Source organism: Aricia agestis, chromosome 2, assembly GCF_905147365.1.
Source record: "Aricia agestis chromosome 2, ilAriAges1.1, whole genome shotgun sequence".
Classification (NCBI taxonomy): Eukaryota; Metazoa; Arthropoda; class Insecta; order Lepidoptera; family Lycaenidae; genus Aricia; species Aricia agestis.
Genome location: NC_056407.1, coordinates 14,039,806 through 14,051,881, shown reverse-complemented (window position 1 = coordinate 14,051,881; position 12,076 = coordinate 14,039,806). Strand labels below are relative to the sequence as shown.

The window sequence follows — 12,076 nt, the reverse complement described above, 5'->3', positions numbered from 1 at the left end:
TTTAAGGACATCATCAAACCAACCCTCGGTCCAGTGATAGACACAAGTAGATCGACACCGTCCAGGAAGCGGTAGGCCACCTCTAGTAGCGCGTCGCGCGGCCAGTCCACAAACCAGTTGGTGGTAGTACTGTTTATGAGCGCTGGATATTGACGGATGCGGTTTCTGTACATAAATTAACATAACATAATTATTATTTCTTGTGCTTTTCTTAAGCTACTTCCAGTAGGAAAAAAGTTTGCGATTTATTTATGAATATATTCCTGACTCCACCTCATGTGAACAAACCCTTACACGGTCAAACCAGACGTATTGACCAATCGATTCTTTAAGGTCGACTATATTGTGAGAATGTCGTATTTACTTAGGCAACCATAAACCGTATTGCCAATCAAATAATAACCTATTCAAGACACAGTATTTTTAAAAAAGAAGGTACTTTTCATATTGGATGCAAAGAACTTAATTGAACCCAAGTACCGGAAGCCCTCTCCAATAGGACTGAAGCAGAGCACTATGTGTAGATGATCCAGTACTCTCTCCACAAGGAACTGGTATGTGGTCTCGTTAGTTTGTAACAGGTTGGCGTTTTTCATTGGCTTCTCGAGTGCTTGTTTTATCTAGAATTTTTATATCAAAAATTTAAAATACAATGGTAGCTTTAAGAAAATATAACAAAAATAGAAATAAATTGACCAATAGACAAACTTGACATTATCTGATTTGTCAGATAAATGTTGCGTTGTTGCGTGTGCGGGTACGTGTGTGGGTGCGGTTATGGATGATAATTGCCAGTAACCTTTACTTTATTTATTTATTAATTAATTCAGGCATCTTGGCCCATATTATTATGAATACCCTACAGACTAAGGTACTCACTTCTTCAAACTCATCAGGTTTATACAGATTAGTAATCTCCCCCGTGCCAAGCAGGTTGTTGATGATCTCTGTGAACGTCTCTTCTGCAATCTGCGTGTCGCTGAATATGAACGTCGTTTTTTTGTTGTCTACGCCACACGCCGTGTATACTTTCTGTAAATAAATATAGAATAAGAATTCTATATTTAAAACGATTTAAAGCTTACAGTAATATTTTAGTGCGCGAGTAAAGGAGATAAGCAGTTATAAGTTCGATGAGCATTTTAAGTTATATAGCTGTTTGAACGAACACGAAAGACCGATGTGCATATTGGATACACAGCTCTACCTGATGGCAAGCAGTACGTAGGAAAGTATCAAGAAAATTGTTATTGACAGCTATTAAAACGCAAGTCCACCAGGCGGTGTGCGCTTCGTGTGAGTCCGGTCTACTCTCGAGCGGCAAATGAAATACCGAAAGCCCTCATTGATGCATTTGTCTTCAACTTACTTGACTTTAGCTATCAACTTAATAAGACTTTAACCAACTATAGTCTACAATTAATGTAATGTATGCGAGCTGATAAATCACCTTTAAGTCCTCTCTAAAGTCTTTAACACCATACGTCTTGGTGACGACGACTTGGAACGAGTTACTCTCGCAGATGTACGACGCCAGTCGAGTTAAACTTTGACGACCCGAGCCACCTGCGACAAATTCAGATTACTCAATGGCTATACTTTTGCCCGCGATTCCGCCCTCGTTAATACAATATGCCAAAGGAAGGGCTCTACTTTTTATTAATTTCAGGACTTTCAGATATATCTAGGTACACCTACTACCAAACATAATTTTAACTTGAAAAATTACATAATATTTACGTACTTACAATAGAACTAGACTAGTTTTTAGTAACTTTATCAACATTTGCATATGCGGGCACCCACTTTTAAACGACTTTTATTAACACGTCACGTAGTGCTTTCTTAGCGCGAATACACCATGTTTATGTCCTAAGACCTATATTAAATATATATATATATATATATATATATATATATATATATATATATATATATATATATATATATATATATATATATATATATATATATATATATATATATATATATATATATATATATATATTTATTGCACTACAGTCTTATCATACCTATGCCGACGTTGAGCACGTTGCCTCTAGGCTGCGAGAGCACGCGCGCGATGCGGCACACGTTCTCTATGGCGTCGCTGAACAACACCAGCTGCATCTTGACCACACCCGGACTACTGTTGTACTCCTCTAACTGATTCTCTATGTATCTGTAACAATGAGAGCGATATAGGTTATTGACCGTTATTGTTATGCAAAAGATACACCATCAATAAATATAATTTAATTTAGTTTTAATGCAACTTAAATAAGCTATCGCAATATTATAATCGCTCTAAAGTAGATGAAGCGGAGTCTTTTGAATACAGAAACTAAGCTACGTTACGAAGAATGAGTAGATTTGGCCATTGAACAGTCTTTATCTCTTTCGTGATGTTGTCTTTTTTTCACGCACATTTTATATATTGCCATTCGTAGATGCAGGTTCGCAATAAGAGCGCGATAGCTATATTTTTCTAATGCCAGTGAAAGAGACAAGACGTGTCGATAGAGAATAAACTAATTTTTAAAACTAAGTTGTGAAATATCACAATCTAGCTATTTAAACACTTTAGACTTACTTTCGCAACACTTTAGGGTCCTGTATGTCCTCATATATCTCGTAGGGGTTGAGGAAGTGTCCAAATATCGGCGGGCTCTTGGTCGGGCACAGCGAGTGGAATGTCAGCTCGAAGTGTTTGCCGAGCATCTCGCTGATCTGGTCCATGAACCAATCGCGATCCCTGCAGGAAAAAATATAACGAACTTCAGACTAGCCAAGGAACAACTTCGGACCATTGTATTCATACAAACATACCCATATTAGTGAGGTTGTAAAAGTTGGTCAAATATCATGGAAAAAATAAATAATATTAGGTATCTATTCCTTACCATCCAATAAATTAATAAATTATTTATCTTATAACTTTAAACGAGCAATTCTTGTATATATATATATATATATATATATATATATATATATATATATATATATATATAGGTTTCGGGGGCGATAAACTGAAAAATATGACTCTTCCTGACATCTATTGGCAAATAATAATACTATTTTGTTAGCAACTAATTGTTTTAAGTTATTAAGTAACACGAAGTCAATGAGTGTTTGCTATACCGAGCATAGCTCGGTCATCCAGGTACTAGTTGAAAATTAACCTAAGTACTCACTTGTCATCAATAAGCCGGTCAGAAAAGACTCTGAAACACTCGTGAATCCACAGACGAAGGAAGCGAGGCTTGGTGTTCTGGTAGTCCTTGTTACTTCTAAGTAAGCCCTGTTACAAAACAATAACAAAATGTATGTATCAAGCCTACTATCAAGCTTAAACTTTTTTTAATATAATGCTAGGTATGTAATCTGTTAAATATAAAGTTGTACACTGTACTAGATGACCGCCCGCAACTCCGTTGCGCCAAAATTCGTTTATCGTGACTGTACGGAACTGTACATTTTTCCGGTATAAAACAAAGATATCAAATTACGTTCTAATTCTATGGTATAAAAAGTATCCTATGTCCTTTGTCGGAACTCAAACTATCTCCATGCAAATTTCAGCAAAATCGGTTCAGCGGTTTGTTCGTGAAGAGCATATAATATAGTATTAGCATAGATTGCACATTAATTACCTGAAATATTTTGGACATGTCTCTGAGATTAAACAGATAATGCATCTTGCTGGGAGTGGGCAAAAGTTTTGCGACGATGTTGTCAAACATGTCTATGGTAGCTGCTAACACTACTTTTCCTGAAAATAAAATAACGAATTACTATAACCAATAATCATATAGCAAATAACAAGATCGTGCTAACAATGTTGTGCGTGCATGTTGCCATATATGCGTGTGAGTTAGCGATAGATCGGTATCATTCACCTACTACATATTCGCTGGCTTTTAAACTATCAACACTAACCAACAGACTTTGTCTCCTCGTCGAAATCCGCCAGATGTTGGGCGAGCATGGTGCCGTATATGCGTGTGAGTTGGGCGTGGTCGGGGGGCGGGATGTAGAGGGCGTGGAAGCGCGACAGCAGGCGAGCCGGCAGGGGACCGCGCGCGCCGCCCGGGGCACCCGCTGAACCGCACACCACCATACCCTACACATACAACGTATTACCAAACTACACATAAGTATATATAAACTAGCTGTTGCTCGCGACTTCGTCCGCGTGGACTTCAGTTTATAGCGCGCGATGTCAACAAAATTGGTTTCAAAAGCTTTTATAAAAAAAACCCTGGTACCCCTTAAATCAAAACACCCAAAAACAGCTGTGCAGTGTGCACATAACTTATTTCTTTTTTTTTAATTAAACTTTATTTATGCCAAAATTTAAAGTAAGTATATTTAGCTCCCCAATTACACAACTTCACCCATAAACTATTTATCATTAAGATTACGTCACTGCATAGATAAAGTACCGTACTGAGTTATTTAATAACGTAAAACAGATGTAGCAATCGAAAAAATCGAAAATTTTATGTAAGTTGATACCACATCATATAGAAAAATGTTTGAGCAAGCGTCAGCGCGATGTAGGAGACGGCGACGGCTCCATCTATAATGAATTTTTGGAACTAACTTAATTTGAACAAATTTACGCATTTTCACCATCTTACAACCCCTTTTTCTAGTTAAAAAGTAGCCTATGTCCTTTCTCAGGCTTTAGACTATCTGTGTACAAAATTTCATTACAATCGGTTATGTAGTTTTGGCGTGAAAGCGAGACAGACATACAGACAAACAGACAGACAGACAGAGATACTTTCGCATTTATAATATTAGTATAGATAAAGTGTTTATTCCAATTTTTTAACATTACACAAACACAATAAAGAAAAAATACAAAAGAAAAAAAAACGTAAGCGAAAGAAAAAATGAACAAAACTTTGAATAAAAATAACAAATATTGCATATTTTAACAACATAAAATATTTTATGGCAGTGCAATGCCAAAAAATAAGGAAATAATTTCACTGTAACGCATTAGGCTGTAGAATATATACATTATAATATTAATAGCTCTACTGGATTCGGTAACGGTAGCCGGTTTCATTGAAACCATACCAGCTAAACAGGAGTATTTTTCATACACAAGTATGTGTACTGTGTAGTGTGCGCAGTGCACACTGCACATACTTGTGTTTAAAGCACTCATTCTTCCTTTTACTCATAACCCAGTGGTATAAGTACATGATTGTCACGAATGACGAGAGATCGGGCGCAGGACCGACTTTTTATATGCCCATCCGACGCTTGGATTTCTTGTCAGACAATCAGGTAATCAGACTGATTTATAACAGCCAAACTATGTAGAAACAAGTCAAGTGCCACGCTCTAACTGCCGCACTCAGAGTGGAACATTAATTACTTAAATGTAATTAATTCAAAATTTTGACATAAGCCCCATACATTATCTGTCAAACTTTTCATTAAATTGAAGGTTAATCATCATTAAATGTCTCTGAGTACGGCGATATAAGAATTAACCACATAGGCGTTAAACACAGTTTTACCTTAACGTTTTTCTTCCACTGTTTTTGCCGGTCGAACCAGTAGCCATAGTCGAACCACAGCCTCAGGAGTTCTAAGGGTGGCTGAGAACCATACTCGTCGCGCACCGGCATATTAATATCGTCCATGAAAGCGATCATCTTCTTACCTGATTAAAAATAAAATATTTACTTGTACTCCGTTTCAATCCTAATTGCATAACATAAATGTAAACTTAAAGATGAAACTCGAACAAATGACAGGTAGGTATGCCACAATGTATTTCCTTATAGCGTTGATAAAATTAGCAGCTATAAGCAATATCAAAATTTTTAAGCAAATTGTATAAGAAAAATGTAATTTTGAAATTTACCACCAGCGGGCACATAATTCCCTTTGGTTCTCTTTTCAAGCCGAGCTTCTATAATATCTTGGACGTTGGCAGCCGTAGTCTGTGCAGACACGTTGATCACTTGAACGCTGTACCTACAAATAACTTAATATTTGAGTGTTCAAAAAGTTTTAGATAATATGTAAAGCACATATTTTGTTGCAGCCATCTAAATTCTAGATAAATAAGTCTTCTAACTCTTGTTCTTGTTGTTCTAACTCTTCAATGTTCCTTGGCAGTTGGCATTCTTAAAACGGAGATACACAGCACAAACAATACACATATAAAATTAAACTACACGCGTTGCATCCCCAAGGAATCACAGGCTTAAAAGCGAGCAATAGTGCTTCAGAATAGTATAAGCCAATATATTAGTAGCGACGACCTCTGTGGCTCAGGTGTGAGCGCGTTCGCGGTCGGTCGGTCGGAGCGGTCGCGGGTTCGAATCCCGCCGCCAGAACAAAAAGTTTTCAATGTTTCTGGGTCATGGATGTGTATTAAATATGTGTATCATGTAATAAAAATCTTAAATATATGTATAGTATAAAAAGTATTAAATATATATCCGTTGTCTGATACCCGTAACACAAGTCTTTCAGGTATTTATCACGGGGCCAGACTGACGTGGTGTGAAGCGTCTATAGATATTATTATTATTATATAGTCACTAACTTTTCAGGGTCCAGTCGCTGCAGGGCGGCTCGCAGCAGGCTGGTCTTGCCGCAGCCAGCAGCTCCGCCCAGCAGCACGGCGCGGCCGGCACGCAGCTGCCGCGCGCACACGTGAGCCACGCGCACCTGCTCCACCGTCGGCACCAAGATCGAGTGGAACCCCGTACTGTTGACGATATCAAGATAATGAACATTTTTTATTTATTTATTCTCTTTATGTACAAAATTAAGACATATATTTTATAAAAGTGACAATATAATTATATTTTTTAATAATTAGGGCTATCGAAAGGTAAATGTTGTGTTATAAATTATAATATTTAAAGCTGATCGCACATTTGTCAGCACCGAACACGCTGTACGCATCGAACGTACCGCACAGTAAACGAAGTGCGGCGCGTATGGCTCATTTTCATTGGTCGATAGGGCCCGCATGCGGGGTGCGGGAGATTTCTGAAACGCGTGCCACAGGGCCCGCAATCGGGGAACCGTTTTCATTAGTCGATAGGGCCCGCAGGGCTGGGGAGAACCTCTGTATTCGTCACAACAATTGATGTTACGCGGAGCAATTTTGACTGTCTATGATTTATTCGTAATGCATTTCTTACCTCTCCCCCCGCGTCGCTTACCTCAGCACATTGACACAATAATTTGTTAAGAGAAATCAAAACATTAGGCGTTGGGTTATGTGGTCGCTGGTGCGGACGAATGTGCGAAGTGTCACATAACTTCATACAAAGAATTCTAAAATGCGTGCGTGCTGATAAGTGTGCGGTCACCTTAAAAGTGAAAATATTATGATAATATTATGTATACCTATCAATTAGTCAGCACGCCACAAATGAACCATAGGTAGCTGAAGAACAAAAATTACGATCCTTTGGTTGCGGAGTACAGGTTAAATGTTTAAGTAACAATCTCTTCAGGTACGTGAAAACCCGGAATGTAAAGGTATTTACATAAAATATCTTGACACAGCTACGTTACAAATATAAGGGCCTGTTTCACAACTTTCTGATAAGTTTCAGATACACAACTTATCTGACAGATACTCCTTACTCTAGTCAAATTAAGTTGTGGATATCTGGAATATCTTTCACTTATCAGGAAGTGGTGAAACAGGCCCTTAGATAACGTTATCATACCTTGGATTGAATCTCCAGTCATCAGGCAGCTTGTCCTCCCAGAGCCGGAACTGCCTCAGCCGCTCGTCCACGAAGTAGTCGTATACCGTGTCCTTGAGCGGGAACACGCCCTCGTGCTCGCGTATCCACGCGTCTATCTTCCTCCGCGACTCCTCGTTTAGCGTCGCGCAAACTGACCAGATCATTCTGCAAGAATATCTATTGTGCTTGACAAGCTTAATATATCATTTTATCGTCTCGTGATCACTCAAGTATCACTTTTTACTGTCGAATACGCAACACCTTTTTCTATCACTGCAAAATGCGGTGTATAAAATATTTTTTTCACATAATATTATATGTGACAACACGCAATATCAACATATTATATTTTAAGAATATGGAAGTACAAACTTCAACTTGGGGAAACTCTTATTATCGTGGTCGGCGATTAGCTAGGGGTCGTCCAATCTAGTCCAGCTATAATCATTATTTCAACTCACGCGAACAGAAACTTCATCTTAGAGAAGCCCTCATTGTCATCATTGTCGGCAGAGGGGGCGGGGCCGTCCAGCAGGCGACACAACGCGCGCACGCCGCTCAGCTCCTGCCCGCGCACGCTCGACCCCTCTCCTAACTGTAGTCGCTTCAACTCTAGCACCGGAGTCAGGATGTTGGTGAAGTGGCGCCGGAGCTGGTTAACAAGTTGTATAGTAACAATGGGCTGTAAGACGGTTAGATAGGTATGTAATACAAGTCTGAGTTGAAATGTCGATTTGTTGTCTTTTTCGTTGTTTATAATAATTCACACAGGAGCAATTCTGACGCGGCCAGAACGCCCCCTGTGGCCAGCATATCTAATGTAACGTTATACAATACGAAGAACGCAAAACTAACCGCTTGAACGTTTGACGGCGTGATCGCTCTCTGTCTGATAAGCTATTTAATTTTTACGCTGCGGCAAGACCTACCTTTTTTTTTTAAAGAAGGCAGGTCGCTGTAGCCCTCTGCCCTGACGTCACTGCGACCCATGAGGATCTATTGTGACTTCCTATTGTGACCTACATTCCGCAACGTAAAAAATTAAGTAGCTTTTGTGATATAAATCTTAAAGGTGTCATTAATTGCAAATCAATACCACAGCATCGCGGCTTATACGGGTTTCAAAAATAAGAATTTTCTAGTCACAATTAAACTTATCATCAAAAAATATTATTTTGCCTTGAGCGTTGAAAGTTCCACTCACCATTTCTCGATACTCCACATCTTCAACAGTCTCCAGCCAGGAGTTGACGTAGGGCCACCAGCCCCAGTCGCTGTAGTCGTTGTAGACGATGCCGTTGCGAGACACCGTCGCCGGCGACGCCACAGCCAGGTCCAGCGTCTCTATCAGGAGCGATACCTGAAATAATGTTCATAGAAGACTTATAAACGAACAGGCGGGTCCATAGGACTTTTTTTAATTTACGCACGTTTGTGAAACGGCATATTATCATCATGTATAATTAACACACTATAATAATATAGTTGACAATTTGGTTAATGACTTAATCACGTCATAGTCTCACATATAGTATTAGAGGCTGTTTGCACATCAATACCGCGGATCGCAAAGCGCCTAACAGATTTAGTACTGACATAACGCATTATATTTGACATGACATGTCAAACGATAATGGGTTATGTCAGAAAATGACAAATGACAGTGAATTATGTTGCATCTCGTTCTAAATTACCTTTTTCAGTTCACGCGGTCCATTCAAAATCTTAAAACAAATCGTAATTAAGTACCTGCGAAGGCATAGCAATACGTTCGCTGTTGACCAACGTGAGTAGCTTGTTGTCGTCCATCACGGAGTTCAGATTCTCGATCCAGATCGCATCCACCGGACCGTCGAATATTATCCACTTTAAATCGGGCGATTCGTCTAAAAATGTATAAAACCATTACAGAAATTGATTCCTAAGCAAACGGTGGATCTAGCTACTACCTTCGGATCATGTCAAGTCAATGTTAGTCATGATCTGTCGACTGGGCTGGAAATAGACCGACCAAATGACGTAGGTTCGCCATCTGACTATAAATCAGTCTCTCTGATACTACAATGTAATCAAGAAATGCTTCATGCGGTGCCTAAAGATAATAGCATAGAGAAGTAACTGAGCTATAAACATTAAAATATCTGACCTTGACAAGCACTTCTCATGATCGACGACAACACCCCATCTTTCCACTCCCCAGTAGACAAATTATACTCTCCATACAGCTCCCCAAGCGTCAGAGCTTTAGGGTTCATAGGAAAAACGTGGACCCTCTCAAACCCGGGAACATTCTCGTTATGTAGACGCGTCAGAGCCGCCGCCAGCATCTTCCACGATACAGACTTGGCGGTATTCGTGTCGCCCAGTATAACGCTCGAATGACGAGAATTCTAAAACAAAAGTGACATAAACAACCTTTTCTTTTTTAGTATGTAGTTGCATAGTGATTACTACATAGTTATTGAAACACCCATAATCGGTAGCCAAAATGGGGTTCAAACAAAAACATGAACGGAATATCTATAGACCTCACGGTAAATGATGATGGGCAAAAATGTATGGGATCTGGTATAGGGCTCAACAGGAATGGATTGTATATTTTTGGTAAGGTATACCCATGTACATTATTGACCAATAGGGCGCTTGTCAAGATTCGTTGTATTTTTTGAGTAAAGCCATGTTAAAAGTGACATCAGCGCTCATACATTTCATACTGTTAACATCACGTTACATTATAGCATGATTATTTTTAGGGTTCCGTAGTCAACAAGGAACCCTTACATTATAGTTTCGGTCTGTCCGTCTGTCCATTCGTCTGTCCGTCTATCCGTCCGTCCGTCTGTCCGTCCATCCGTCCGTCTGTCTGTCCGCGGTTTTTCTCAGAGACTATAGGCATGGGCGCCGGCAGAAATAATTTCCAAGGGGTGCAGATTTTATTTTTCTTTCTTTTCTTTTTACTTTTTATGAACAACAGTGACTGTCTATTTTCGCCAACAGAATACATTTCGTGCCGAAACATTACGAACTATCTTTGTACAGCAATCGGCATGGTAATAGGGTTACAAAATATTCCATGTTCCTGTTGATCCCGAGATTCCTAAGGGTGCAAGTGCACCACCTGGCACCCCCCTACCGGCGCCCATGACTATAGGACCTACAAAGCTGTAATGCAGCATTAATGCACATATTAATGATGCCGACAAAATGGTGTATAACATCTTTAAAATATTTTTTTAAGGTCCTCTACACATCAAACGGGGATGTTTTTTTTATATTTTATAATGCTCTTGTCCCTGATTTTAAGTTAAGGGATTAATGTTCTTAATACAATTTATACACTTATACAGTCTTATGTCTACACACATATCTTCTATTTATATTTTCTGTTCTGTCATCGTAATACCTGCTCCGCCGTTCAAGGGTGAGCAGTATGAGGGAGGGGTTAAACTACTACTGTGAGCGTAAATCTAAGGTGTACTGTCTAAGACATTCGTCTGTCATTCGTAACCTTTCTAAGCGCAAATAAATCTTACCACATAAGCGACAAAAACTACGTCGGTAACGCCGGCCTTGTACGTTGACTGTACATTATTTCAAAAAGTACAGTTGCTAGGGGCTGGGCGCAATAAAACTTTTTTACCTACTCACTAAGAGCTATCTCATGGTATATATTTTATTTCTGTTGAGACTTATACCAAAATGGCCATGATCCTTTGATGACGTCATTACAGCGAGGCCATGTTATCACATACGCAGCGTATTACTATTTTTTTTATTTTTTTTATTTTTTTTTTTTATTAGGTTCACAAAACAAGATACAATTCACAATACATGTAGCCATAAGTAATAGAGTATAAAATTATAATGCCAGAGAATGTATCTCTCTAAGAAGTGAACACAACATGCACATAACAATTAGAATTTGTGTCAACTAACTACTATTTTTAAACACATATTTAGTTGGAGTTACTTACAAAGAAAAAACAGTAATTACCCTAGCCGAAGATCTCCTTAAGAGTCTTTTTAGACGAGACAAGAGAACCAGAGAATATGTCATAGGTCATATTGATAGCATTACATGATGAACACATGCGATACAAAGGGCCATGTTGTCCTAAATTTGTCCTGTATGATGATAGTGAAAAAGATTTTACTATTGAAGGTCCGCTGTCTTTTTGTCTTGTGATTTTTTTCAATGTGCCAGATAAAGCAACCTTAAATGGTAATTTGCTACGTTAACACTTTTATTATAGTTTGTGCGTTTTATGATGATATGCGTGACACATTATAATTGACAATAGTAGGAAAGTTACCTAACAAAAATTAATCGA

General features: G+C 38.8%; 1 protein-coding gene across 4 annotated transcripts in view; it reads right to left on the bottom strand.

Moving 5' to 3' along the window:
- LOC121740042 (dynein axonemal heavy chain 2) overlaps window positions 1–12,076 on the bottom strand; it is an 81,846-nt gene that overhangs the window by 24,736 nt on the left and 45,034 nt on the right. For all 4 annotated transcript variants that reach the window (XM_042132746.1, XM_042132748.1, XM_042132747.1 and 1 more), the window contains 17 exons: window positions 9,892–10,135; window positions 9,495–9,631; window positions 8,950–9,105; window positions 8,207–8,397; window positions 7,725–7,910; window positions 6,581–6,745; window positions 5,891–6,003; window positions 5,541–5,686; window positions 3,940–4,123; window positions 3,654–3,772; window positions 3,195–3,301; window positions 2,594–2,755; window positions 2,034–2,182; window positions 1,451–1,566; window positions 880–1,032; window positions 481–620; window positions 24–165 (listed from right to left, as the gene is read on the bottom strand). In XM_042132746.1, coding sequence (XP_041988680.1) covers window positions 24–165; window positions 481–620; window positions 880–1,032; window positions 1,451–1,566; window positions 2,034–2,182; window positions 2,594–2,755; window positions 3,195–3,301; window positions 3,654–3,772; window positions 3,940–4,123; window positions 5,541–5,686; window positions 5,891–6,003; window positions 6,581–6,745; window positions 7,725–7,910; window positions 8,207–8,397; window positions 8,950–9,105; window positions 9,495–9,631; window positions 9,892–10,135 — 2,610 coding nt within the window. The remainder of the gene's footprint in view (window positions 1–23; window positions 166–480; window positions 621–879; window positions 1,033–1,450; window positions 1,567–2,033; window positions 2,183–2,593; window positions 2,756–3,194; window positions 3,302–3,653; window positions 3,773–3,939; window positions 4,124–5,540; window positions 5,687–5,890; window positions 6,004–6,580; window positions 6,746–7,724; window positions 7,911–8,206; window positions 8,398–8,949; window positions 9,106–9,494; window positions 9,632–9,891; window positions 10,136–12,076) is intronic.